Here is a 24,243-nt window from a genome sequence, read left to right on the forward strand (position 1 = left end):
CCCCCCGTTACTGTAAGTAGAATTGCAAGGCTCGTGCTTCTGGGAGTCCAGTAATCAGTGGAGTTGCCATCTGGTTATATTCCTTCTGTATTGATCTTGATTGGTGCACTCCTCAGGCACTGGCAAGCTTAAATGTCAGCAGTGGGAGTAGTCCCAGTATGACTTCCAGCTTGTCAAGAAGTACTTCATCTATTCTAGCTATCTGTTGTTTTTTTTTTCTGATTTCCCCGCCCCCCCCCCCCCCCCCCCCCCCCCCCCCCAAGTGAAAATACAAACAGGATCTTCAGAATGCTCCTTGTATTACTGTTAGATACAGGGTAGTTCAGGTTGGAAGGGGCCTCAGGAGATGTCTGGTGCAACTGCCGGCCTCAGGCAAGGTCACCTCAGAGGCTGGAGCAGCTTGCTTAGTGTTTTATCCTGTTTGGTCTCAAGCTTTCAAGAATGGAGACTGGATAGAGGGTATGGTATCACTGTTAATAGATGACTTAAACTCAGTTATATTTTCTTTCCTTCATTTTTTCTAGAAAGAGAAAAAAAAAAAAACAAGCTCATAAGGGTTTTGCTGCTAGTACTTGATATTACTTTTTTTTTTTCTTCCCAGATTTTGTGAGTAGGGTGACTAAGACTGAGAACGTTTCAAGAAAACACTATTGGACCTGGAACTTTGAGTTCTTGACTTGTTCTGTCAATGTTATTATTTAATGCTTAAATCTATACTCTTTGGAAGAGATTCTGTTCAGTTGGAACAGCTGCTGCTTCCTTGTATTCTTTTACCTCTTCATTTTTTTCTCATGATCTTCTTTTTATTTCTATAATGCAGAATGGGAGGTATAGAAGAATGGGAAATGAGGGCATCATTTCAGGTCAGCACAGTGATTAATAGGAAAAGGATTTGTCCTGTAGCCATTGACCTGTTTCTTTCTGTCCTGAAACATGAAAGACAGATATAAATCTGAAGGAATGTGCATTTTCACTTGTGTACCAGGATCTCTTTGGATGCAAGAGAAAAAAATTTGTCGAACATTCAGCTGTGCTTTGGCCTTGGAAACTTAACAAATTTATCAGACTTGACAATTTGAATAAGTTGATTTATTCCCTTCCTGTTCCCTCAGCCTCCCCAAATCTTAGGAAGTTGCTAAGAAGCTTGGCTTAGAACACCTCTAAAAAGGAGCAACCGTGCTTCTTAGCAGTTCAGCTGTGGGTGTTTTTCATTTACAAATTTATTATCTGAAGATGTTATTAATTATTTGTGTATTTTTACATTTTCAGTATCAACTTCAGTTTTGAAGGGTTTTAGGTTTTGGTGTTAGAGATTGATTTAATAATAGTTCTCTTCTAATTCTCCGTGATAACCATATGTATTTGTGCAAAAACTGTACCTCAAATTGCTTTGGTTTGACCTATGAAGAAAAAACCAAATCCTCCTGACGCTTAAGTATTTAAATCAATTTTCTGATCTTGGGTTAAACCTTAAGATCTGTCCAGATCTCACCATCAAGCATGTAGTTCAACGTAGCACATGAACAGAGACTGCCAGTCATCTTTAAAAGACAAGAACTGGGTTTGGGTTACAGCGTGGGTCGAAGTTGAGTTGCATTAGTGAAGCTGTGCAAATAGTTTGCCATGCCATTGGTGCTGCACTTGAACTTGAATCCAGGTGCCAACAGGTGACTTCACAGAAGGTGAAGTACGCTCTGCTCTGACATAACTTTATAAATTTTTTACCGTTGCTTTGGTGAAAGTGGTTCCACTCTACCTTTTCGATTTTGCATTGTGCATCAACATCTCTGCACTGTGCCAACAGTGTGTTGCTCCAAATGGGCGTGCAACAATGCCAGTTTTGGCACAGTTAACTCAAACCCATCTTTTTCCGAAGGTATTGTGAAAGATTTTTTTACTTTACTTACTGTAGGGTTGGAAGATTGGTGCCTGATCCCTCAAAATCCAGATGCCTCTGAGAATTTAAGAAATAATTATTTTACCTTGATGTTACATCAAAAAATCATTTATACCATGGGTAACTCAGTATTCAACTTCATGCCTTCCTGTATAAACATCTGAGTGAGCTGGCACAATATTATCAGCCTTATTTTATTGCTATACTACTATTTCCTTTTTTCGTTTTTGCTACACAATGGAGTTTGCAAAGGATTTCAAATCAAGAAGTTTTTAACCCTGTATGTGACATATAATGTGAAAAAGTATTCAGTTTGACACAGAATAAATTCAGAAGCTATTGTTAGGTTGAGAGTCCTTAATAAGGTGGGGAAAGCTATGGCTTAGAAAGGGCTATAGAAAGGATTCTTAAGTACCATCTGTGCATACCTAAAATGAAAAGCTATGAGTGTGCCAAAATTACTGAACTACGTATTAATACTTTTCTTTCAGATCCTGTTTGACCAAACCCAAAGATCAATTAAAGCACAGCTTCAGACTTTTGTTAAAGAGTAAGTTAACTTGCACTTGTATTGGGAAAATCATATATAAAATTGAATTTAAAAGCATCTGACTTCAGAGAGTTGGCTGATGACTTTCAGGAAAAGCGTTTCACCATAGGTTGAGAAATACATATTAAAGCTGGCAAAAATCACTCAAAATCAGAGGCTTTAAATCCAGCTGCAGAAATATTGAAATCGTAACAGTTTAAGTTACTAATCTTAAATTACGCGTTGTTGTCCAGCCTTAGAAGAAAAGTCATTGCTAAAGCTTTTCCCGGTGAGCGTGAGATGCATTTAAATTTCAGTGTTTCCTTTCCCCAAAAGAGGAGGACAGGAAGGCTGCCATCGTACTTTGTATGATTTCTGTTTGTTATGAGCATTTGTTAAAGAATGTGAAAACAAAGAAATTAGCTCTAACAGTCACAAGCATGGTCTGTTTGGTGTTTCTTTTAAACAATTACTTTGTACTTTGGAATTCATTTGCCATCTATCTTTCATTTTCTTTAGAGATATTAAGAAATTCAAAGATGCAAAGAAACAGTTCGAAAAAGTTAGTGAAGAAAAAGAGAATGCTCTAGTAAAAAATGCTCAAGTTCAAAGAAATAAGCAACATGAAGTAGAGGAAGCAACCAATATTTTGACTGCAACACGGAAATGTTTTCGGCACATAGCTCTGGATTATGTTCTTCAGGTAAGTGCAGCAATAATGTTATTTCTTCAAATTTAACAATACTTACCTAAATGTGTTTTGTAAGTCTTCTATGCTGTGGTTCCTGAAGTGTTTAAAGTAATAATAATAAATAAAACAATAATAAACTGTAGCCTAGCAAACACAGATTCAATGGATAATTCTGATATAGAATGTTGTCTATTTCTACAATTTCAGTTGTTTGCTCTGAGTTTTATTTAACAAATCCTATTTTACCTGGAACCTAGGAATTTGTTGTGCCATGGGTGAAGTCAAGAACAGTACTGTCTTGCTTTTTAGTGTGGATCTACTGTAGAGTGTTGCGGTGTTCTTTGTCCTACTGTTTTGAAGCCTGTGAAATAATAATATTTTGTGGACGCTTCCAATTCATGTCTCATGGTTTCCCATAACTCCAGCAGAACAGGACTTTGTAACTCAGATGGCACAAGGGGTGTGAACTCCTAAATGCGTCTGGTGTTCTCAGGATCATACAAACACAGAACAATCCTTTTAAAAATTGGTTTCATATTAAGAGTTATCTTGATTTGTGACAGTCCAGCTGATTATTTAAAGCTTAGTTCCTGTTCTTTAAATTTTATGTGTTGTCTGTGCATATGTATTGCCTGTGAGGCAGAATTTTCAAAGCCCCCACTAGAGAGGTCGTCCATCTGATCAGCTGGAGTGCACACAGTGATCAACCCTGGTTTTGTGCCTCTTGGACACCAAGGGCAAAGTTTGTCTCAACGTTTGAAAAGTCAGGTGAATTTTGTAGCACTTGATTGTACTAACACCATTTCTATGAGTGCAATCAAGCATCTGTTGTGCTGCAGGAAATGTTAGTGCCCAGTCCTATAAGCCCAGCTGGAATTTTGAAACAGTACCTTGTTACAACACTCTGCTCCTCACTGTTACGGGGTCCCAGCATGTGAGCTACCTACAGAGATTATGATTAGAGTGAGTGTGGTAGGAAGAGACTGGAGCTGATGACTTAGAGCCCCCTTTTCTCTGCTCGCGTTTCAATACAGAGTGGATTAGAGACGTGCATTGGAACTGTACTCAAATGGTGTGAGTTTGGCACCTCTCACTCGAGCTAGCAGCGTGTGCTGTTCTCACTACTGAGCTGAAATGCTCCTCTCAGACCCTGAGTCGTTGTTTCTCAGCTACCGAGGCTTGTGCCATCAGTCTGACACTGGGCTGCTCTGCTTGGGCCCTGCTTCAGCTCACCCAGTGCAGCGGGGGGCAGGAGCAGGAGCTGCAGGGACAGGGAGCGGGGTGGCTGCAGCACAGTGGTGCCTCCTTGCCCCGTCAGGCTTCTGCTTATGTTCATGCACTTATGCTCAGTGCTGTGGGAGCAGAGCAGCGTTGGGGAGCCTGGGAGGGAGGTGAAGGAAGGGAGACTCTCCAGTGCTTAGGAAGAGGAAAAAGTGGCAGAGACCTGTTGGAGAGGTGGGGGGGAATTTGGCAGTCATTGCTGTAGGCCAGTCCCTTGTATGCGCATTGCCCTGCAGCTCATTTGCTTTCTGGAATTTGTATGTTCTAAGGCTGAACAGTTCCTGTGGTAAAGGTGCATTTATAGCAGCAAGGAAAAGTTCCGGCACCTCTTTGTGCAGGCAAAAAATGAATTCACCCTTAGGAATCCCTTCTACTCAGATGACTCTTCTGCTGGAAAAGTGGCTTCACAACACTAGTCTCTTCATAGCTGTATTGACTTTAAATTGTACTTCAAAACCGTTGCTTTCCTCTGTTTGTTTTTTTGTCCTGTAAGTTGAGGGTTTGTTCAGTACATTTTTAAATTATTTTTGCTGCAGATGGTTTTCCAAAATACTGATTGTTTAAGTATGGAAGTAGTCTGATTTTGATTATAGCTTCAGTAAGTTTATTTCTTCTGCTGGAATCTTTAAATTGATCCAGAGGTGTTAAATTACAAAATTGCATGTTTTTTCTTGCTCCTCTATGGGCCTTTTAAAGCAAATGTAGCAAATGCAGGACGGCAACTTGAAAGGTTAGGGTACAAAGAACAGAAGAATAGGATGAACATCAAAAATGTCCTTTTTTCTATATAAAGTGAAATATTTCAAGATTCTAGGGCAAGACTGTTGGTCAGTGACTTCAGCCAGATTAAAAGTGCAAGTATATATGAAATGCTACGTATTGAAGATGTTGCAATCTTGCTTGTTTTAGTGGCTGGGGCTATATCCAAGTTCTAGGACACTTGAGATGGTGTTAGCCCAAGGGGAAATGAGTCACAACTTTCTTACTTTATGGGGCTATAACTGTGGAATTCTAGCTTTGCAAGCTTTTATAATGGCACTGCTGCAATATTACTAAATTAGCATGCATCTTCTGCAGCTTTGAAAGTGCTTTCTGAAATCAGATATTGAGTTATATTTGTCTGATGTTTTAAGCTTTGGTATGATTATTTGGAAAGAATCTGAAGCTTACTTCTGTGGGAGGAATTTGCAAATTGAATAAAATAAGCAACTTATTTTTTCTAGATCAATGTTCTTCAGTCTAAAAGAAGATCAGAAATCTTAAAATCGGTAAGATATACTTTGATTTCTGTATTAGAATATATTTAAATACATCCAAAGTTAAACATGTGACTGCAAAGCAATATATTAAGTGAACTTGGCCTTTTGCCTATCAAACGTTATTAGTACAGTTGGCACTTTGCGATGATCAGCCTGGCCTTTACTATAACCTGGCTTAGATATTTAGCTGGTTTTTGGCAATCATTATGGTTCAGATATGAGCACTTAACAAAAAAAGCAGCGAAAACCGTAATAAAGTGTTTCACAGTTAAAATCGGACTTTGCCAAGAATTCTATTTATGCCTGTTATATTCATTTGTAAACTATAAGTACTTGTAGTCTGCTCTAAGATGGTTTCAGCTCTTTCTACAAAAATGGTGTTTTTGTATAAATAGCTTAGTCAGCTAGTACATGATATGCTTTAGTATGCCGTTTGTGAAATAGATAACCAGATTAAATGGTGCTTTTCTTTCAAAGGTCTAAAGTTGTATTTAATTTAAATGCTATTTAAAGATAGCAAAAACTTCAGTTGAATTGCAGCTTTATAGCTGCTTGCCATTGTGCTCTGCATCTTCCCAACTTGTTTCCTTTTTTAACACTGGACATTCTTCTCAGCTGTGTTCATGGAAGTTATGGTTATGGATCATTAATATGTTCTGTAGTCTCTCTATTGTACATGTCCTAATTGAACAGAGTTAACACAAGTTTTTTAGATTACAAGAATTAGAAGTAATTTTCTGCCCTTAACTAGCTTTTATTTGTTAATGGGGTTAATCCTATAAATCATTGCTGAGATTTTTGGCATGGTTCTTAGCTGCCTTTGCCTCGCATGTTTGTTTACAACACGGGAAGCTGTACAAGATATTGATGTAAAGCTGCAAGATGACGACATACCAGAAAATAACCATGGAATTTGTCTTGCCCTTTTTTGTTTAGTTTATTTGTGTGGATTAGTTAAAGAACATATCTGAAATACTTAGCTATTTTTAATACCTAACTTCTTTTCTTCCAGATGTTATCATTTATGTATGCCCATTTGGCATTTTTCCACCAAGGCTATGACCTTTTCAGCGAGCTTGGGCCCTATATGAAAGATCTTGGTGCACAGGTAAGAATCTACTTTACAGATTCATAACTATATACTGAAATGGAAGAAAATGTGTATATATCAGATAAGTTGCAGATTCCTTCAACAGAAAGGAAACGAGTGTGATAAAGGCAAAGCATTAAAATACTGAAGTGGTTTGAATTAAACTTGTTAGTCAGTTGTCTTTTTACTAAAATTAATACTGCATTTAGGATCTACATACCTAATCATAGCCATATGATGCCACTTGAGGTACTCTGTGGTATTTAGGGTACTGGATTTTCTTTTATTTCAAAAAGAAATCGTACATGTGCCACGTCTTACATATTTAACAAGAAAAAAGTAATATTTGTTTCCTTCAATTTGTATACGTTATATACTGTATACATTGTTTGATATGTAAAAATTAAAGTTGATGTTAGCAATTTAAAGTTAGACCGTAAAACACAAGTCTGATTTTAGTAATTAGTCCAAAACTGAGTTCAGACTCTAAATCCTTCTTGCCCTGTTCTGTTCTCTAAGAACACGTAATTGCAACTTCTGGGTTTTCAGTGAAGGACTCGTCAAAACATGGCATGTACTGTGGCCAACTGCACACAGGAGACAGTGAAAATAGTTATGCAAAATAGGTTAGGAACATAGAGTATTCAATTGAAGATCTGTCTGTGGTGTAGGAAGAAGGCTCAGCAGTGCCTCTTGACTTGCTTTCAGTGCAAGTGAGTGTAGCTGGAAATATTTGTACCATTTTTTTTGCCTCAGTCTGAAGACTTGAAACAACTGCACTGATGTAACACCCTCTGTTTCCACTCCACAACCTGATCTACAAAACAAAGCCAACGCAAATTCTGAGTGTCAATCCATATATGAAAGCAAATAAATGACAGCAAACACATATTTGCATTTATCTCAAGCAGATACGTTGTTGAATGTCTATGAATTTACATTGTTCTGGCCTGGTTTGAAACAGTTCCTAGTTCTGGCTGCATATTTCTGTCCCATTGCTGTTGTCATCTGTGCCTCTCAACCTGCTTGTGTGGTTGTGCAGTGAAGCAGACAGAGGACTGTAGAAAATTATTACTTAGACATTTGATTGTTGGAGTTACTCTTCTGATAGATTAGTACCCTAATCTGGTTACTATGGGTCTTCATAATTACAATTACTTGTTTAGATGCCTGCCAGGGAAGCATATGCTTTTGTGTGCATGTGTACGTGTGGCAAAGTAAATGATGGAGCTGAAAGGAGGATGCTTGAGCTGGCATCTCCATCAAGAAGGGAAGAGGCTGTTCAGCCGCAGCCCTCGTGTTTGGTGTACTAATAGCAATTGAAAGGTTCAGGTGCGTGTGACTGCTTGTAGCTGGCCATGTGCCTTCACATCCATCCACTTGGAGTTGTTGTTGTTGAACTGCAGTGTTGTGAGGGTACAGAATGTTTTTTTGTAACCCCTCAGAGGAGGGGATGTGGAAAGGAGATGAGAACTGTGTAGTTGGTAGTAGTTTATGCTACCAGATTATGCTACCAGAGATTACTTGAGTTAGGATCACAAGAGTATTTTTGAATGGCTGGTCATCCATTTGCTTCACCTGGTAAGGAGTGTTGTGTAATACTCATTTTGGTGCAGGTGTCATAGCAACTGAAGGAGCTAAATTTAGAAAAATCCAAAGCTGAGTGTTTGAAATATATTGACAGTGGAGCAAAGACAGAGTGAAAGCTCTGAAATTGTACAACTTGTTGAATTATTTTCCTGTAGCAGACCTTAGCTTTTAAGTAATGGGTAGTTTTTCTTACAGAAGCAGACTCGTAAAAAGCTCAGTAAAGTTTAACAGTTGATGATTTTGCAGGTTGTATTGGTTGAGGTTTCCGCCTTTGTGACGGGTTAGATAGAAGGTAAGTTGGGACAGGCATTCGTTAGATTTTTCTGAAAATACTATGAACTGCTTTTGTTAGTGAATTCTCATTTACAGGTAAATGTTGTGTATGATCCTAATGATGAGGTTTAACTGCACATGAAATATTAAAACTAGAGTGGTCTTAGGTAGTACAATTGTATTTTTTTTTTGTGTGTGTGTGAGTGTTTTCAAAATATCTGGTTCACATGACGGAATAGAATTGAGCAACTTTGCTTTCTGGATGTTTTAAGTCAGGCTGGTATTACTTGTCAATGAGATCATTGTAGGGGAATCATTAATGTCACACAAGTATAATACTTGTCCCAACCCCGTGCCATGGGCAGGGATGCCAACCACTAGATCAAGTTGCCGTGAACACGTGAAAGACTGAAAATGCTCATGTAGCCATTTGGGCTAAACAAGCCAGACAGAAAAAACTGCAGGAAATTAACAGAGCATGGAATTGGAACCACCAGGTGGCTGGGAGGTCTGGGTCTCTAATTGTTGGGCTGTCTCATAGAGGGGTGTAAGAGCCAGTTAGCATCCCTTTTCCCCCTCTCATTTGTATCATTTCAAATGGGGGAAACGCAACACTGAGAAAGATGACCGAGTTGGCAGAGGTTTTCATTTGTGGCTATAAGAGTGGGTGGAGATGATTATAATTTCTGTGTGAATTGGAGGTTGTTATTCATATAGTGCTCTCTGCCACATGACTGACTTAGGCTGGAAAACCGGAGTTGCGTGTTGTTCGTAGTCTCCTGGTTCTAGGTCTGGTGTAGAACAAGGTCTGCCTCACATGTGAGGTGAAGCTGTGGGCTGTACAGCTGTGTTAGGTAATGCAGTTGTGCCGTTCTCCAGTAGGATGCCATGAGTGGGGATAATGGCACTTGTGCCTTACAGACTGGGTAAAGGAGGAGTTGATCTGATTCTGTAGCGTTTCATGTAACTATGAAGCTAGCTGCATCTGCTTCTCTATTTCACCATACTTCTTAGTTAAAAATCAGACCTTGTACAAACACACTTACAGTCTAACAGCATATCTTAATTTTTCTGCCTTTTAATCTCCTTATGGTATCAAAAAGAAAAAAAGGGCGATATTATAGACATGGATGTACAAGTTTTTGGTAGCATCCCTACAAAGTCTGTGATAAGAAAGATAACTTTCCTCTCTATTGTGACAGTCTGTTTGCAAAATCAGATTATTATTTCTGAAACTGGAAGCAGTTGGGTCGTATCGAAGATCCCAAGCAATCCTGCTCAAATACTGCTGGTGACTTGATTGAAACCATCAATGCAAAAGCCTGGTTGGGGCAATTCCCTCCTTTTTCTGGAGGGGGAAAAATCACACATTTGCTCTTCCTAGTTTTTGCTGCTAATGCCAGCACTGCTGCATAGGCCAGTCAGCCAGCAAGAGCAGCTAAAGCATGAGTCATTCTCTTCAGAGACTGAGCACCAATGCGGTATAGAAGTCGCATATGCTTGGCACCATGCTGTTCTTTGAAACATTCCTCCTAAGGCTTACAAGAAACGTACACCTTTCATAGAGGTTAATTCAGGATGATAGTGCAGTGCTTTAAACAAGGCTTCAGTGGTTATTAAAGGTAAACACTTTGCGACCAGAGAAGTGATTTGCTTTATTTGCATAGTAAAAAAAAAAAAAAAAAGTCATGCAATGTCTAGACATAATGTGTTCTTTTTTTGTCAGCATTATGAAATCTACAGTGCCAAATTTCTTTTGAAATCTAAAGATCCAATTTTCTGTTTCTCTTTACAGCTGGATCAGTTGGCTGTAGATGCTGCAAAGGAGAAGAGAGATATGGAGCAAAAGCACTCCACTATTCAACAGAAGGTACTTGAGAGAATATAAAGGGTAGACTGCACACATATTTTCCTGTCTCTCGCATCTCTCCCCAGCAGTGCATCTCTGCATCGAACTGTGAACGATGTTATCTTTAGTACAGACGATTAGACTTGCACATTATTAAGCGTAGGGTGGGATTGCAGATAATCATTTTTATATTGCAGAACAGGGTATTATGTTCATTTCTGACTGAAATGTAAATAGAACAGTAGATTTATATGGGGTTCCCTAAATGTTTCATTAGAACTCTTGAATCCAAGATAGGATTGGAATTAGTATAGTTGTAAAAGTTGCTGTCTTTTCCTTCTATGTACCTGTAGGAGAGATGTGTATATATACGCTGCATAGTCATACAGTCTGATGTAGCACTTTCTACCCAGACGGTGCTAAATGAGTACAGCACTTTGTAGAGTGTGGCAGAACCTATTGCTTATAAAGAGCCAAAGTAAACTTTTCTAATGGCTGTATAATGTATGGTCTTCAACTCTACGCTAGTATGAAAGTGATAAGATTAAGTTGCTGTATTGGACAGATTTGTATGTACAATACTTCTTATTTTTGCTTATTGAGAAAAATGTAGATAATTCACGTTGTGGGGGGAATAACTTCTGTTGTTTGGATGTTTCATAAGCTGTAGATAAGTATTAATTTTGCAGGTATAATGCTAGAAGTTAAAAAATATTTCCACAGAACTCTCCGGTAGTGAGCTAATACTGCAGGTACTTTTGAAAGGGATTAGATACCAGTTTGAAGGTAATGGAATGCTTCTTACTCTCGTTCAAATACATTCTATATCTATTCAGGTGTCATACTTTATAAAAAAAAAAAAAAAAAAAAAAAGTCTAATGTAATTGAAATCTGAGTAAATTCAGGAATGAAAACATGCTAAGATTTCAATTCAGGTATCATTAGTAGGAACCAATATTAAGGGGAAATGGAAAAGAACTCAGGTTAATGTTTATGTTCAAATTTGAATTTGTTTTGGCTCAATAGGGCTAGCTCTAGGAGTGGGCATTAGGTGGGGGTTTCGCTGTTAGCGAACAGCAGTACTTGGTGAAAGAAGTTAGTTGTGGGCAATTATGTTTAATTGGCTGTAGAAGTAATAACTTGTTACCATGAATTATGGTCATTGCTGTTGCCAATGATGTTCACTTCTTTTCTTCAAATGCTGCTTAAGGCTGCTTTACAGGTAAACTGTTTCTAATAGTATTAATAGCTATTGAAACTACTAAGCTTTGTGAGACTTGATAAGGTCTGTCTGGTGTGTGTGTGTGTGTATATATATATACACTCTTGGTTTCTTGTACAAACGGCAATCATAATGAGATTGACTATTTTATGCTGTTGCAAAAATACATTCAATTAAAATACAGAATAAATCAATCAGCATATTCAGGTTGTATTGTATGTTGTCTTCTAAAGTTCCGTGTTTCAAGTACTAAATGTTGTCTCTTGTCCATGTCAGTCAAGTTACTAATGTGTTTTGTGATGATAATGCCTAGAATACATCTAGGCTTTGGAGGGCATGCTTTTTGGAAATTCCTTTCAGCGCTCCTCAAATCTTTTTTTTTTTTTTTGGTTTGTTATTCAAACCATACTGTCTGGTTGTTTTTTGTCTCTTCCTGCTTGCTTTTCCCAGCCTTTGCCACCAAGTTCAAAATCTTGAACTGCCGTAGACCTTGGATATTGTTCTTTACAACATTTTGTCATCCAGTCAACCTGACCAGGATGGCAGCCTTGTTTTCTGTTCTCTTCTCATGCTTTTTCATATTTCTTTCTATTGGCTGCCCCTTAAGCATATGTTCCCAAATCTTCCAGTGCCAAATCCTTACATGTTTTATAGCTACTGAAACTTACGCTTCTTGAGTTGAATATTCCATGGAGTATTTATGCATTTAATATACTGAAGTTTTAATCTGATGCTTCAGAATGATGCCTTTTCTTCATTGTGTGGATAAAGAACAGTTCCTTTTCTGAAATCCATAGGTAAGTGCCCATGTGCACACACCTACCCACCCACTACCTGTGTTTGCATATATGTGCATATGCATGCAGCGTAATTGCACTAATTAAATAACCCATCACACTTTTCTTTATAATCATCATCCTTTTTAATTAGACTGTTAGAGTGGCTAATGTAAAAGTCATGGAAGGGTTTGGTCACCACTATTACTTTGTTTTCTCGTTGAAGATAATTGGTGTCTGATTTCTGTTTTAATTCTTGTGCTCTATTTACTCAGCAACTGTGCAAGGATTTTTTTTAGTGTAAGAAATGCTCTTTTTCTTTTCCTTGTTTTTCTAAAGCACCACATAGTATGGATTAATCTAGAAATGTCCTCGTTATAGGAATCTTTACCTTGTGTTTCACGAGCAGTTTGATGCAGCCTGTTACTCGAGTAACATGTTGAATTACAAAATAATTTAAAAATTGCTTGTAAGCAGCATTATGGCTTTTTTGTTTTGTGATAGAGCTAACATTTTTTTCAATAAACAGGGAAATAATGCAGGAAAAACATTTGCTTGAAACTTGAAGTAGTTTTCGTTGTATTCAAATAACTATAATTTAAAAAACAAAACTCCTGGTTCTGGAAGACTGTTCAGGAAACAGCTGTAGTAAGAATGATTCAAAAGCTTTTTACATCTGGAGTAAACAAGGTCATAGGAAACCAGATGCTACCACAGTCATAAAGCAAGCATAAACCCAAACTGCTGTTGAGAAATAATGCAGACAAATTCTTGTCACAAAAAAGACACGTGCTAGTATTTCAAGGAACTTGTATGTTCAGTGATGACCTTGACTTTTTGCACTTTGTCTTGGACTGCAAACTGTGTGATTTGTGTGTTGTTGTTTTGAGCTCTTCCTCAAGGCGCTTTCAACTTCAGCTTAACCAACTCCTCTTCCAGTTTGCTTATCCTATGGGATGGGAATGGAATTTAAGCTGGGCTTTGCACAGTGAATGTCTTCTGTTGTGCTATGTACAGCTGGAGTAATGTTTCAGATTGTTCTTTTCTTTGGTATTCATTCTCTACCCTTTACTGCCCTTTAAAAATCTTTCTGCTTCTTTAAAGAAAAAAGTCTTTGAATACAAATTCCAAGTTAGAATGCTGATACGCTCCCTGTGATTTACTAATCAAATGACTTGGATGGCTTTTATGCCATAGTAGTATTCTTCATATCGGAAGTGAATCTGCCCCTGAAAAGCAGGGTTTGTGATGTTTTGGTCACAAGAAAATTTGTAAAGAAACAAAAAGCATGCAAGCTATGAAATGACTTGGTGTATATGATAAATTGGTAAGTTTGTATGGCAATGTGTTCACTGAAAGCTCTTGAGACTACTATGCTGTGACCTACTGATTAATAGCAAATGTGGATTTTTTTCTATTACCATCTGATTTCCTATTCCTCGTGGGCATTGTTTAAAAGAAAAAAAGAAGGCATAAAAACACACTGTGTATTTCACTTGTATAATTCCCTTTTGCATGTTTCTCTTCCAGTAGTTGGCCAACCTTCAAAAATTAATCAGAATAGAAGCCATAGATGTTGATTACTTCAAATTGAATGAAATGTGTAACATTTTACTACCATATAGCTTCCATAATACTAATTTAATTTCTTTAGCTAATTAGGTGAAGCATACTGTAGTTCTAACTGACTCCTAATTAGCAAATAAATGATATTTAAAACTCAGCCTTTATCAGCTGTGTGTTTGCTTAAAGCATATAAAATTCTGAGTCACTTAAAGTGACTGGTTTCATTAACATGTGATTCTCTTATGGGATACTGGAAAGATAAGGATGTATTTCTCTCTGGCCCTGATTATTTTTTGTGATTCATTAAACTTTTCCATGAGCCAAGATAAAAATAAATTAAATGTGACTGCTTTTCCCTATTCTTTAATTATGAAATAAGAGACTGTAAGATGAGACAGAGCTTATCTAGTTCCTTTTTCTGCTTTAATCCCTTTAATTGTAATGAAGTTCAGTTCTATTCTTTTTTTCCTGACTACAACCTTCAGCGAAGCTTTATGGATTAAGCTTATGGAAGCTTTAACAAACCCCTGCCCCCCCAGCTGGTAGTCTGTGCATAGTTAGGAAAATATCAAACTTTTGTCTGCATACTGTTGTGTCTTTATCTGCTCTGTAAAAGTTTAAATCATTCAGGAAAGCAATTAAAAATAAAAACTAAATGCACTTCATGAAGAAGGCTTACTAGTTTGGACTACTTAGACTGAGAGGGTTGTGAGATAAATGATCTAAAGGAGTTTTCCTGTTATACTTGTACGTGTCTTCAAAGCTTAAAGGAGCTTCATTGGAAAAGACAATTACATTTTCTGCAGTTTTCCAAACGTGAAGGAAAATGTGATTACGTGGTAGTTTGGATAGAAAAGACTGAGGGAGTGTATATTGTCTTACACTAGACAAGGAATTGCAGGTGACACTGAGGCAGGAAGATGCAAATCTTTAGCAGGTTTCATTATGTTTGGGAGCTGGTAAGTTCATTTCTGATTTGGGGGTTCAGGTGAGAGTAGACACCAGGATGTAAAAGAAATCTGTGCTTTTGGGGGGAGGGGGTTCTTCTGTTCTTCTTATTTTGGGGTATAAGAGAAAAAAAGAAAGGGCTATGAACAGTTTGAGAATGTTTGTATATGTTATAAGCTGTGTAATACTATGTTAAAATTGTACTGTGATATTTGGCTTTAAGATTATAATTGCCATACGTTTTACTACTTAGTCTACTCAACCTTTGCTGGATGTGTGGAGCAGTGTTAGCTTTCTAAAAATTGTAAAGCTGTTGTTAGCAGTTATTTGTTACTAGATTGAAAATAAACTTTGCTTTTACTAGTTCTAGCTTCATATTCTTGTTGCAGATAGTGAAGAAGAAAACATAACTAGGATGTTGTCATCTCTGCCAGCACCTTGATTTGCTTTAATTTAGGGATAACTTGGATAGCACCGTATTTATTTGTTGCTTGTCTTCTGATTTCTGATCTGACTTACTTGTCTAGATGACAGAGCTTAAGAAAATGGTACAAGGCTGGCTGTATACAGTCCTCGGCACCAGGCTGCAGTTCATTTTAAATTTTGGCTCAGTGCCCGTTGCCACTTTTCTTCTACTTTATTCTTCCTTTTCTTTGAAATATCCACAAGATGATTTGCCATAGAGGTCGCAAATACCTGAGCAATAAATATTCCTTGTGTGCAGATGGCTAGATTCTGGCTGCAGATCAGCAAGTTCGGTCTTAATGAAAGCAAGTCTGAGTATGTGGAGGGCGGGGTGCAGTTGGAAATTGCTGGTGTCCTTTTCTTTCATCTGCTACAGAGATAAGTTTTGGAGACGCTTGCTTAAATCCCAAATCTATAGGACAGTATATACACCAGTAGCATTGTCTGTCTGTTGTTGGCAGTGCTCCACCACTTAAAGTTGGTGGGTTTTGTTCTCTGAATCTTTGACTTAGATGCTTAGATGCTTTTATGTATTTTTCTCCGGAATGTAAAAAGGTTCTGTTGGACTTCATAGTCTCATACTATCAAGTGAAGACTATGCGAAGACTTGATAGTCTTCAAATACTCTGTGAATGTGAAGAATCACAATTCCTTCTCCCATTATTAAATTCCATTTGCGCAGAACTTGGGGGAGATATTGGAAGTTTAATGCATTTGAATGTCTACTTAATGCCTGTCCAGATGGGAAGGAGACGACTTGGACCTCTTTGAAAAAATCTCACAACACAAGAGAAATCCCACTCATACTACTTATGCAAAGCTCAGGAAATATACCAAGACAAGGGCTTTTAATACAGGTGATAATTACCTACAAAGTGCCTGTCATAGATTTTCAGTAGCTGTCAGCATTTATAATGTATTCACAATAAATGCTAGGTACTAATCAAATGGTAACACTTTATATAGTCATGTTTTTTTTAACCTCAACACTTCCTAGAAGCTAAATTGTGTGAAAGATTAAACCTGTTCTCTAGGGTTTAGATAAGTGTGCACCTCTTCTTTGAAATGCAACCGTTCTGATTCAGAGACAGTCCTTGTCTTCCTTTGTTCTTGTGCAGTCTTTGAAAAGACAGTAAAATAAATAATGCAGTCTTGCAGTTCCTGATCTCAAAATAAAAATAATCTCCTGCCTCTGATCTCCTAAAAATACTTTTTAAAGAAGTGTTGGGGCTGAGAGTCAGAGCATGACTAGTGAATGTTGTAAGCAAAAGATTATTGCTCCAGTACTGTTCTTGACATTAATGTGGCCAATACTTGATCTTTCTAATGAAACTACAATCTGTTTTTTCTTGTCTTGTTCCTTTGTACTAGGATTACTCCGGTGATGATACTAAACTAGAATATAATGTAGATGCAGCCAATGGTATTGTTATGGAAGGCTATCTATTTAAGCGAGCCAGCAATGCCTTCAAGACTTGGAACAGGTAATTACTCAGAACCTCTATTTATTGGCTTTATAAGATGCTGCTTGTTATGCCAAGTTCTGGCCTGACTTAAAACCTGTGCAACCCCCCGATTCCACAGTTCCAACAGAACCCTTGGACTGCTCTGTGAACTGATGCAGAGATGGCACTTCGTGGTTGCTTCTCTTTATTGTCTGTCCTAGTTGTTTGCAAGCCTTTTTCAAGAGCGTACTGAAGTCCTGTGTATAGAAGGCTTGCTTTATTGTGCACAGTCTGGCTCTGTGGTGGCATTTTGGCTTTACTTTCTTGTTGAAACAGTAATTCTTATGATTGTATACAATATGTTGTGTAAATGTATATGCTGGGAAAATAAGCGTTAGGTGACAATGTAAAATGAAGTTGTATGGCTATTGTAAGCAGGGAAATGTAGTGAAGGATTGAAATACTGTTACTTCTCCTGAAAGCATGAAATCGCTATCCTTTACAATTCCTGTGCTGTGCAGTAACTTCTGCTGAGTAGTTTTCATGGTCCTGTTGGGAATTCAAAATATACTGTTAGTCTTGTCTCTTTAACGATGTTTGTTTTACTATTGTTTAAATGTTTTTCTTACTGAACAGGATTTCTTTTGCATTTCTAATAGTGTACACTTTTTTCAAGGAAACATTACGTATTCTGGAGCATTTCCAATATAGCTGGGTACAGTCCTTGAATTTTAAAGGTAGTTTGTCTTGATATAGAGCTTGTCTTATGCTCTGCAATTTTTGCAGCATTGCATCTGTTTTACTGTTTTTTGTGTTCCAAAGGCCAGAATCTGTATTCAGATAAGTGGTCCCTTCCAACCTCACTTCCAGTTCAATAATTCTTTGACCATCTTGGAACAGCACAAGTCCATAGCAAGTTGGAGTTGTTTCACCTAAATCCATAGACTGATGAGAGGGCTGCTGCCGTTGGCAAGGCTGTACTTCTGAGCAAGTAGCATGCAACTCCTTTAAGGGGTTTTGCTTTGGACTACCTCTAGTCTGGTCCTGTGGTATGATTGTAATTGTAATGTACCTTCTGGGTTAGTTCTGTCTGAGTGCGTTTGGAGTTCTGTGAGGCATCAAAGAATGGTGAAGGGAGAAAACTGGTAGATATGATTGAAGAGCACTTTCCTGGTCAGAAGTAAAAAGTTAGTGTAAACATGCTTTGAGAAAACTCCACAGTAGCAGGGCAGGAGGCTGGCCTTCACCGAATTTTCATCAGGCTCAAGGAGTCCTTTTTGCAAGGTGCTTTGCGGGGTTGACTGCAGCCTCTTAATAAGTGACTGAAGACAAAACCCTAACTCTTGCTTTGGGTTCTTCTGTGTATTATAAAGGCTTTGCTCTGTGGGGAGGTAACAGAAGGAAGCAGGACAGCAGTGTTGGAAGGTAGCTGATAATTCTCTTTCGACATGGCTTCGTACCTACTATTACTGTAACTGTATTGTTCTTTAAGATGATTGGGTATAGGCTTTGATTAAAACTAATTTGTCTGTTGAAAATTTAATATGGGTACAAAGGAAGTCGTAATTAAATCAAGATGTCCTGAAAGAAGGTCATAGTGTAAGTTTACCTGTTTCAAAGGTACTCAATCAAAACATTCAAACAATAAGCCGTTTTAGAGAGCCAAGGTAAACAGCTCAGTAATGACTCAGAGCTAACCTACTTCTCACATACGGTTAATGCTTGCTGGTGTTGTGGTTTAACCCCATCAGGCACCAAGTACCACACAGCTGCTCACTTGCTCTTCCCAGGTGGGATGGGGGAGAGAATCAGAAACAACTGAAAACATCTGTGCTATCACCACTGTTTTCAGAAAAAATCCAAATGCAGCAGCACACAAGCCTCTGCAAAGAGAATTGACTCTACCCCGGCAAAGCTATGACAGATTGTAATTTTTTCTATTTCTCACAACAGTGACAAACTAATTTATCTCATTGTGATAGGCTAGATGGATGTGTCAGAATTAAGCAGTGGATAAGCCCTCTATATCCATGGTTTAAAAATTGAATGAATCATTTTAATTTAGTAACTCATATATTCACAAACTGTTACTAATTGTGAAACTTATTAGACGTAGTATAATAGTAATAAGTGAGCTTAATGACAATAACTGTTATCTGAATCTAGCTTCATTTTTCATGTTTTACTAAAACCAGAAGTTTTTTATCCTATTTTTATTTCTGAATCATTTGTAATTGCTTGCTACATTGTAGGCACTGAAGTGGTCATTGCCTCTTTCCACTGCCCGTTTCCCCTGATGGAATGCTTTAATTCCATAGTATTGCAGTTTCACCTGCGTGGAGTTGATACTGGCTGAAGTTCAACATATAGTAGAGGCTAGAGCGTACTTCCAGCCAAAGAAAGGACTGTCGTTGCTTTCAGCTGTTCTGTGCATAAAAACGTGCAGTGAAATACCGAAGGAGGAAACATTTAGAGAATGATGTATTTTGTATGAGGAATACAGAGCTGAAATCTGAGGCCCCCCCGATACAGACAAGATACTTTCAGTGTTCTAGTCAGGTAGGTAGCTTGCTTCTTCGTTATATGCCCATCTTTGAGGGGAAAGTGAGGGATGGAAAATCAACCAGCTGAAACGAAACTAGAATAATTCATCTAGAAAGAAATACAGGAGTTATCTGATATTCTGAACCAATGGTGATGGCACTAATCTTCTTGCTAACAGCTGATGGCAGTGTCAGTTGTAATACAGTAGGTTCTCTTTTCTTCCTGTTGGTGTCAGTTGGTATTTTGATGGTTCTAGGCCTTTCAAACTGCTCCTTTACAACAAAATTAGGAAAAGGTGTCAAAAATCATTGCTTTTATCACCATTAGTGCATACTTGCCAGCATTAAAAACATGAGAAAAGGAAGTAGTGTGATGAACTTTGCCAGGCTTGGACACATCATGATGATTTTAGATAACGTGATGCTTCTGTGTGCATGTCTTGGTATGTGAATCCATGGATACTGTAGTGGATTTTAGTGGGAAAAGTACAGTTACTGTGGAGAGAAAAAACTTGAAACCATATAATGCAGACCTTTGAAGAAGGACAAAGCTGTTCTAATGTATCAAAACTTGTTTCCAGTCCAAATTAATTTCTTGCTAGGATGATATAGTTTCTTTTTCAGGCAGTTGGTAACTTGGTTCAATTGTCCAAAGACTACCACTAATTTGGACATTTGCATCAAGTTTCCTAGTCTTGGGATAATTCTGTATTCTGCTGGCATGACAAGCAAATGGTTACCAAGTAAACCACGAGAGCTAATTGTCATTTGATGTTACTTTGTTTTGAAAGAGGTGGAGATTTTGGAACCTTTTTATACTGTAAATGTAAACTGTAAGTTTGTATTTCAGATGAGACACTTCAGTGGAAAGAAAAATAAATTTTTATTAAGTCTTTAATGTGAAGTCTCACAGCAGTTGTTATGGAGACATTTTTGGTTGTATACTTATCTGTTGAAACGACATCTTATTGTACACAACTTTTCTGGAAGTACAAGAAAACAAAATCAGTTTAATTTATTATGGAACAATAGTTAAAAACCTTTTGGTTCTTAGAAATTCAGATTAAAAAAAGGTGTGTGTGAATAAAATGTATGTGTGGGTAGAGAGCCTTTACCAAATATAGTGTATTCTGCATAGGTTTTGGGTTGGTGCATTAGATGTTTTCCTTTTTAATTCTGCTGTATTTTCAGATCATGCTAATTCTTTGCTTATTTTGCTCATTTTGCATTTTTCATTCCTCTTCCTCCTTTCCCTTATGTTTTAATCCTCCCCCATTTTTTCACATGACAGGAAAAAGCCAGATCACATCAGGTACCAACCAGCTTCTTTTATACCTTCCCAGTGTTTCTTTGGCACGCAAAAGCTCTAAATTAACCCTGCATTTAATTTTGATTACTTGCGATGGATGTGAAGTGGCTCAGTCTAAGAAAATAACAGAAGGATTCTGCCTGGGATGCCAACACACCTGCTGCTCAATGCTTTCAAAAGAATTAGTAAGGTTGAGCTGGTTTTAGCTGAAAAGGAATTAAAGCAAAGTTTATGCACTCAAACTTCTGAGCATATGAGATCAGTGTCTTGACTTTTTGTTTCCTTTGTACGCTGGTGGGATTTTTCTCGCCAACTGCACTGGAAATAGAAATGTAACTTTTAAATGTTGTGCATTCTTAATCGCTGTTTTATTTGCATGCTTATGTCAGTGAAGAAAATGTTTTCCTTTTCAAAAATCAGCAAGCATGGTTAAATTATTATGTAAAATTCAGATGTTTTTGTTATTACTTCTCTCAGTTCTCAGAAATTTGAAATGCTTTTTAATGAATATTTTGTTTTCCTATTTAACAAATACTTTTTTGAATTATGTTTGAATTATGTTAGTGTAAATGACAGAAAACGTGTGGTTTCTAAACCCAAACAACTGTATTTAAGTACTGCTATAAACTCAGTGGGGCAGTGCAAATTACTTTAAGATTGCCCAGTGCGTTTTCTTTCACCATGCTTCTCTCCTACTGTTTTGACAGAATGTCACATTTAAGGAAACTTTGATAACTTTTAGTATTACAGCTGTCTAAAGATGCATGAACATCAATTCTTAGCACAGGACATGGCCAAGTATACCCCGTAGCAGCACCTCCAGTACCTGTGTTATAGCTCAAGTTTCTTGGCTGTTACTGCTGTAAGCCCCAAGCACTCTGTTTCCTACAGTAGAGTTTATGAACTATTCCAAATTTAGAGAATATCAAGTTTTTGGCCCGAATTAAATTGCTATGGCGCTGACATTTTGGAAGGGAGGCTGCCACTTCCATTTTTTACGGAGTACAATAAAGTGTAATAGCATTATTTTCCACTGAAGTCTACTTCAAAAATGGGAGATATAAGTTATGCTGTGCTCTAAATTATTTATCATGTTCAGTAAAAGTTTCTGTAAAAAAAAAAAAGTGAAGAAGTAACACACACACACACATACACCAATGCTTTTTGGCTGAACTTGGCAACTTTTTTAAACAGATTCCATTTCTCTAATGGAGGTGGCGGAAAATAGGGCCTGGAATACTTTGAAAACTTCTAGATTAGGCTTTAAAGATGACACAAACTTGTACAATTTGTTGTGCTCGTTTATATCTGGTATGAGAATGGAGCTGATTTTTACTTTAGTGATTTGCTAAACATTTGGCTTTAGAACAATGAAGTACGACATTAATGAAGTAAATCACACCAATCGCATTTTGAGATTAGCTCCATTGCATGTTATCTTGGGGCAGGGCTACTTTTTTTTTTTTTTTTTCCTCCATTGTAACTTAGGCACTACTTTTCATGTTTTTATCTTCGGTATTAAGTTTCCATAAAATAAAAGACCAAACACCTTGGTTTATTTTCCTTTTCCAGTCTGCTTTTTTTTTTTTGGTTGAGTTACCTACTTAAATCTTGGCAGTTACCTGCCTTATCTTGTATTAGAGGCTTAATTACTATATATGTTTTTTAAATAGATGGTAGAAAGGATACCTTTTAAATAGCAGTGACCAAAACTACTGTTGTTAATCAACTGAGAAGTTGTTTTTGCATAAATCTGCTTAATTATTTTAACCCAAAAAGATTACAGCTATTTTGACATAAATCCAGTATTGAAAGAAAACTGTTGTTACTTTTAAATGAAATATATCTGCACAACATTTTAAAGGAATACTTGTTAAAAGGTAGAATCTCATCTGTCTACTATGTACTAACTTTCCTAACAAATACTAGGTTTTCTGATTTGAATCTAACTTGTGTAATTTCTTTCCCTTTGTATTTTCTTAACAATGTGTGTGCTTCTTTTCATGAATGGCTTGTGGTGATTGAATAGTTATACGGAGCCCTCTTGTTACTAATTTTAGTGACCTGCAGCTTGATATTCACCAGTTTGTACTGCACCATATCTTGTTCTCAGTGGTATTTTGTGTACTGTTGCCACTCAAACGAATTGGCAGTGCAGGACAAAAAGCGATTTGCAGTACAAATAAGAAATTTCAGGTAACTGAGCCATTATGTTATGGTAAACACGGGTTCATGTTATAAGCTTGAGCAAAATAAATATGTGCCAATCTCACCACAGGACTGAATTACTTTTTGCATTCCTGTATTTTTTTGTCAGTTCAAAACCAGTGATTGATTAGCTTCTATTTTGTACATTCCCCAGAAAAGCTACAAGGGGATGGTTATGTTTTCTTTTTTTCTTTTTTTTTCTTTAACTTCCAGCAGTCAGAATAAAAGCAGTTGTTCTGGGTCTGAGCTAGTCAGAATTTTTCCAAAAAGTTGAATGTTTTTTCTGTTCTCTTTCAGTTGCATCCTATCTGAACAGGAGTTTTACAGGGGATGATACAGTTCAGAGGATTTTTTCCTCAATTGTTATCTTCTGGATTTTATAAGATGCCTTAATCTTTTTAATAGTTTCCTATAAACCAAAGGCTTAACTTAAGATCCTACTTAAAAGATTCTATTGTTGTTTTATGTTTATATGCAGTTTTTTATCTAAAATTTTAAGAAATGACAGACATAGAGAAACTTGCATGGAATAGTAACAGTCTAGTGTTTTTTTAATGCCTTGGTAAGTTATTTCTTCTACTGAAAATATTTAAGGAGTGAGTAGTTTGCATAGTTTGTAATTTAAACCATCCGAATTTGTATTATCAAATCACTTAAAATTGTAGCTTGCTGCTAAAATACAGAAGTAAATGTTCTTTGAAATGAAGGTGTTGTGTACGATAGCTTTACTAATGTTGCCATAACACGAATGTATTTGTTTAAGACTTGAATTATTTGAACCTTGCTTTCTGTTCTGTTTTGTCTCTGCTCTCCTTCTTTCATAGTCTCATGAAATACGTGTCAAAACTGACTGGCATTACTTCTGTGAATTCTTTTTTTCTTACAGTCTCTCTGTAGACTGTATGCTAGCATATTTCAGTCACATAAGTGTGAAACCAGTTACATACTGTTTGGATGTCTTTTTATTCAAATAGGCGCTGGTTCTCAATACAAAATAATCAACTTGTGTACCAGAAGAAATTTAAGGTAGGTATCAAAATTTGTCTTGGGATAGTTTGGTGTGGGTGATGGTATTTCTGACGCGGGGAAGTAAAAGCAGAGCGCTAGCAGGGACATCCTGTATGGTCTCGAACAACCTACTTTTCTAAATTAATTCTTTCTTTGTAAAATGACATTAACACCTGAATTTACAGATTTTTGGACTCTCACACAGGGACTTGTAATCATATACCTTATTTAATGCATTTTTGATACCTTGTTACAGAAAAGACTTAACCAAGAGCCTTGGAAGTTGTTGGTCCC

At 37.2% G+C, this 24,243-nt stretch overlaps 2 protein-coding genes across 3 annotated transcripts in view; both read left to right on the top strand.

Moving 5' to 3' along the window:
* The window catches only part of ACAP2 (ArfGAP with coiled-coil, ankyrin repeat and PH domains 2), a 62,650-nt gene that overhangs the window by 22,313 nt on the left and 16,094 nt on the right, over positions 1–24,243 (top strand). The window contains exons 5-12 of one of the 2 annotated variants that reach the window (XM_035544392.2): positions 2,389–2,447; positions 2,946–3,129; positions 5,622–5,666; positions 6,670–6,765; positions 10,406–10,480; positions 16,808–16,920; positions 20,716–20,736; positions 23,916–23,967. In XM_035544392.2, the coding sequence (XP_035400285.1) occupies positions 2,389–2,447; positions 2,946–3,129; positions 5,622–5,666; positions 6,670–6,765; positions 10,406–10,480; positions 16,808–16,920; positions 20,716–20,736; positions 23,916–23,967 (645 nt within the window). The remainder of the gene's footprint in view (positions 1–2,388; positions 2,448–2,945; positions 3,130–5,621; positions 5,667–6,669; positions 6,766–10,405; positions 10,481–16,807; positions 16,921–20,715; positions 20,737–23,915; positions 23,968–24,243) is intronic. The other variant, XM_035544393.2, reaches the window with a different exon arrangement.
* LSG1 (large 60S subunit nuclear export GTPase 1) overlaps positions 1–24,243 on the top strand; it is a 154,326-nt gene that overhangs the window by 14,370 nt on the left and 115,713 nt on the right. The gene's annotated exons all lie outside the window — the stretch shown is intronic.

This window comes from Cygnus atratus, chromosome 9 (assembly GCF_013377495.2).
Source record: "Cygnus atratus isolate AKBS03 ecotype Queensland, Australia chromosome 9, CAtr_DNAZoo_HiC_assembly, whole genome shotgun sequence".
Lineage (NCBI taxonomy): Eukaryota > Metazoa > Chordata > Aves > Anseriformes > Anatidae > Cygnus > Cygnus atratus.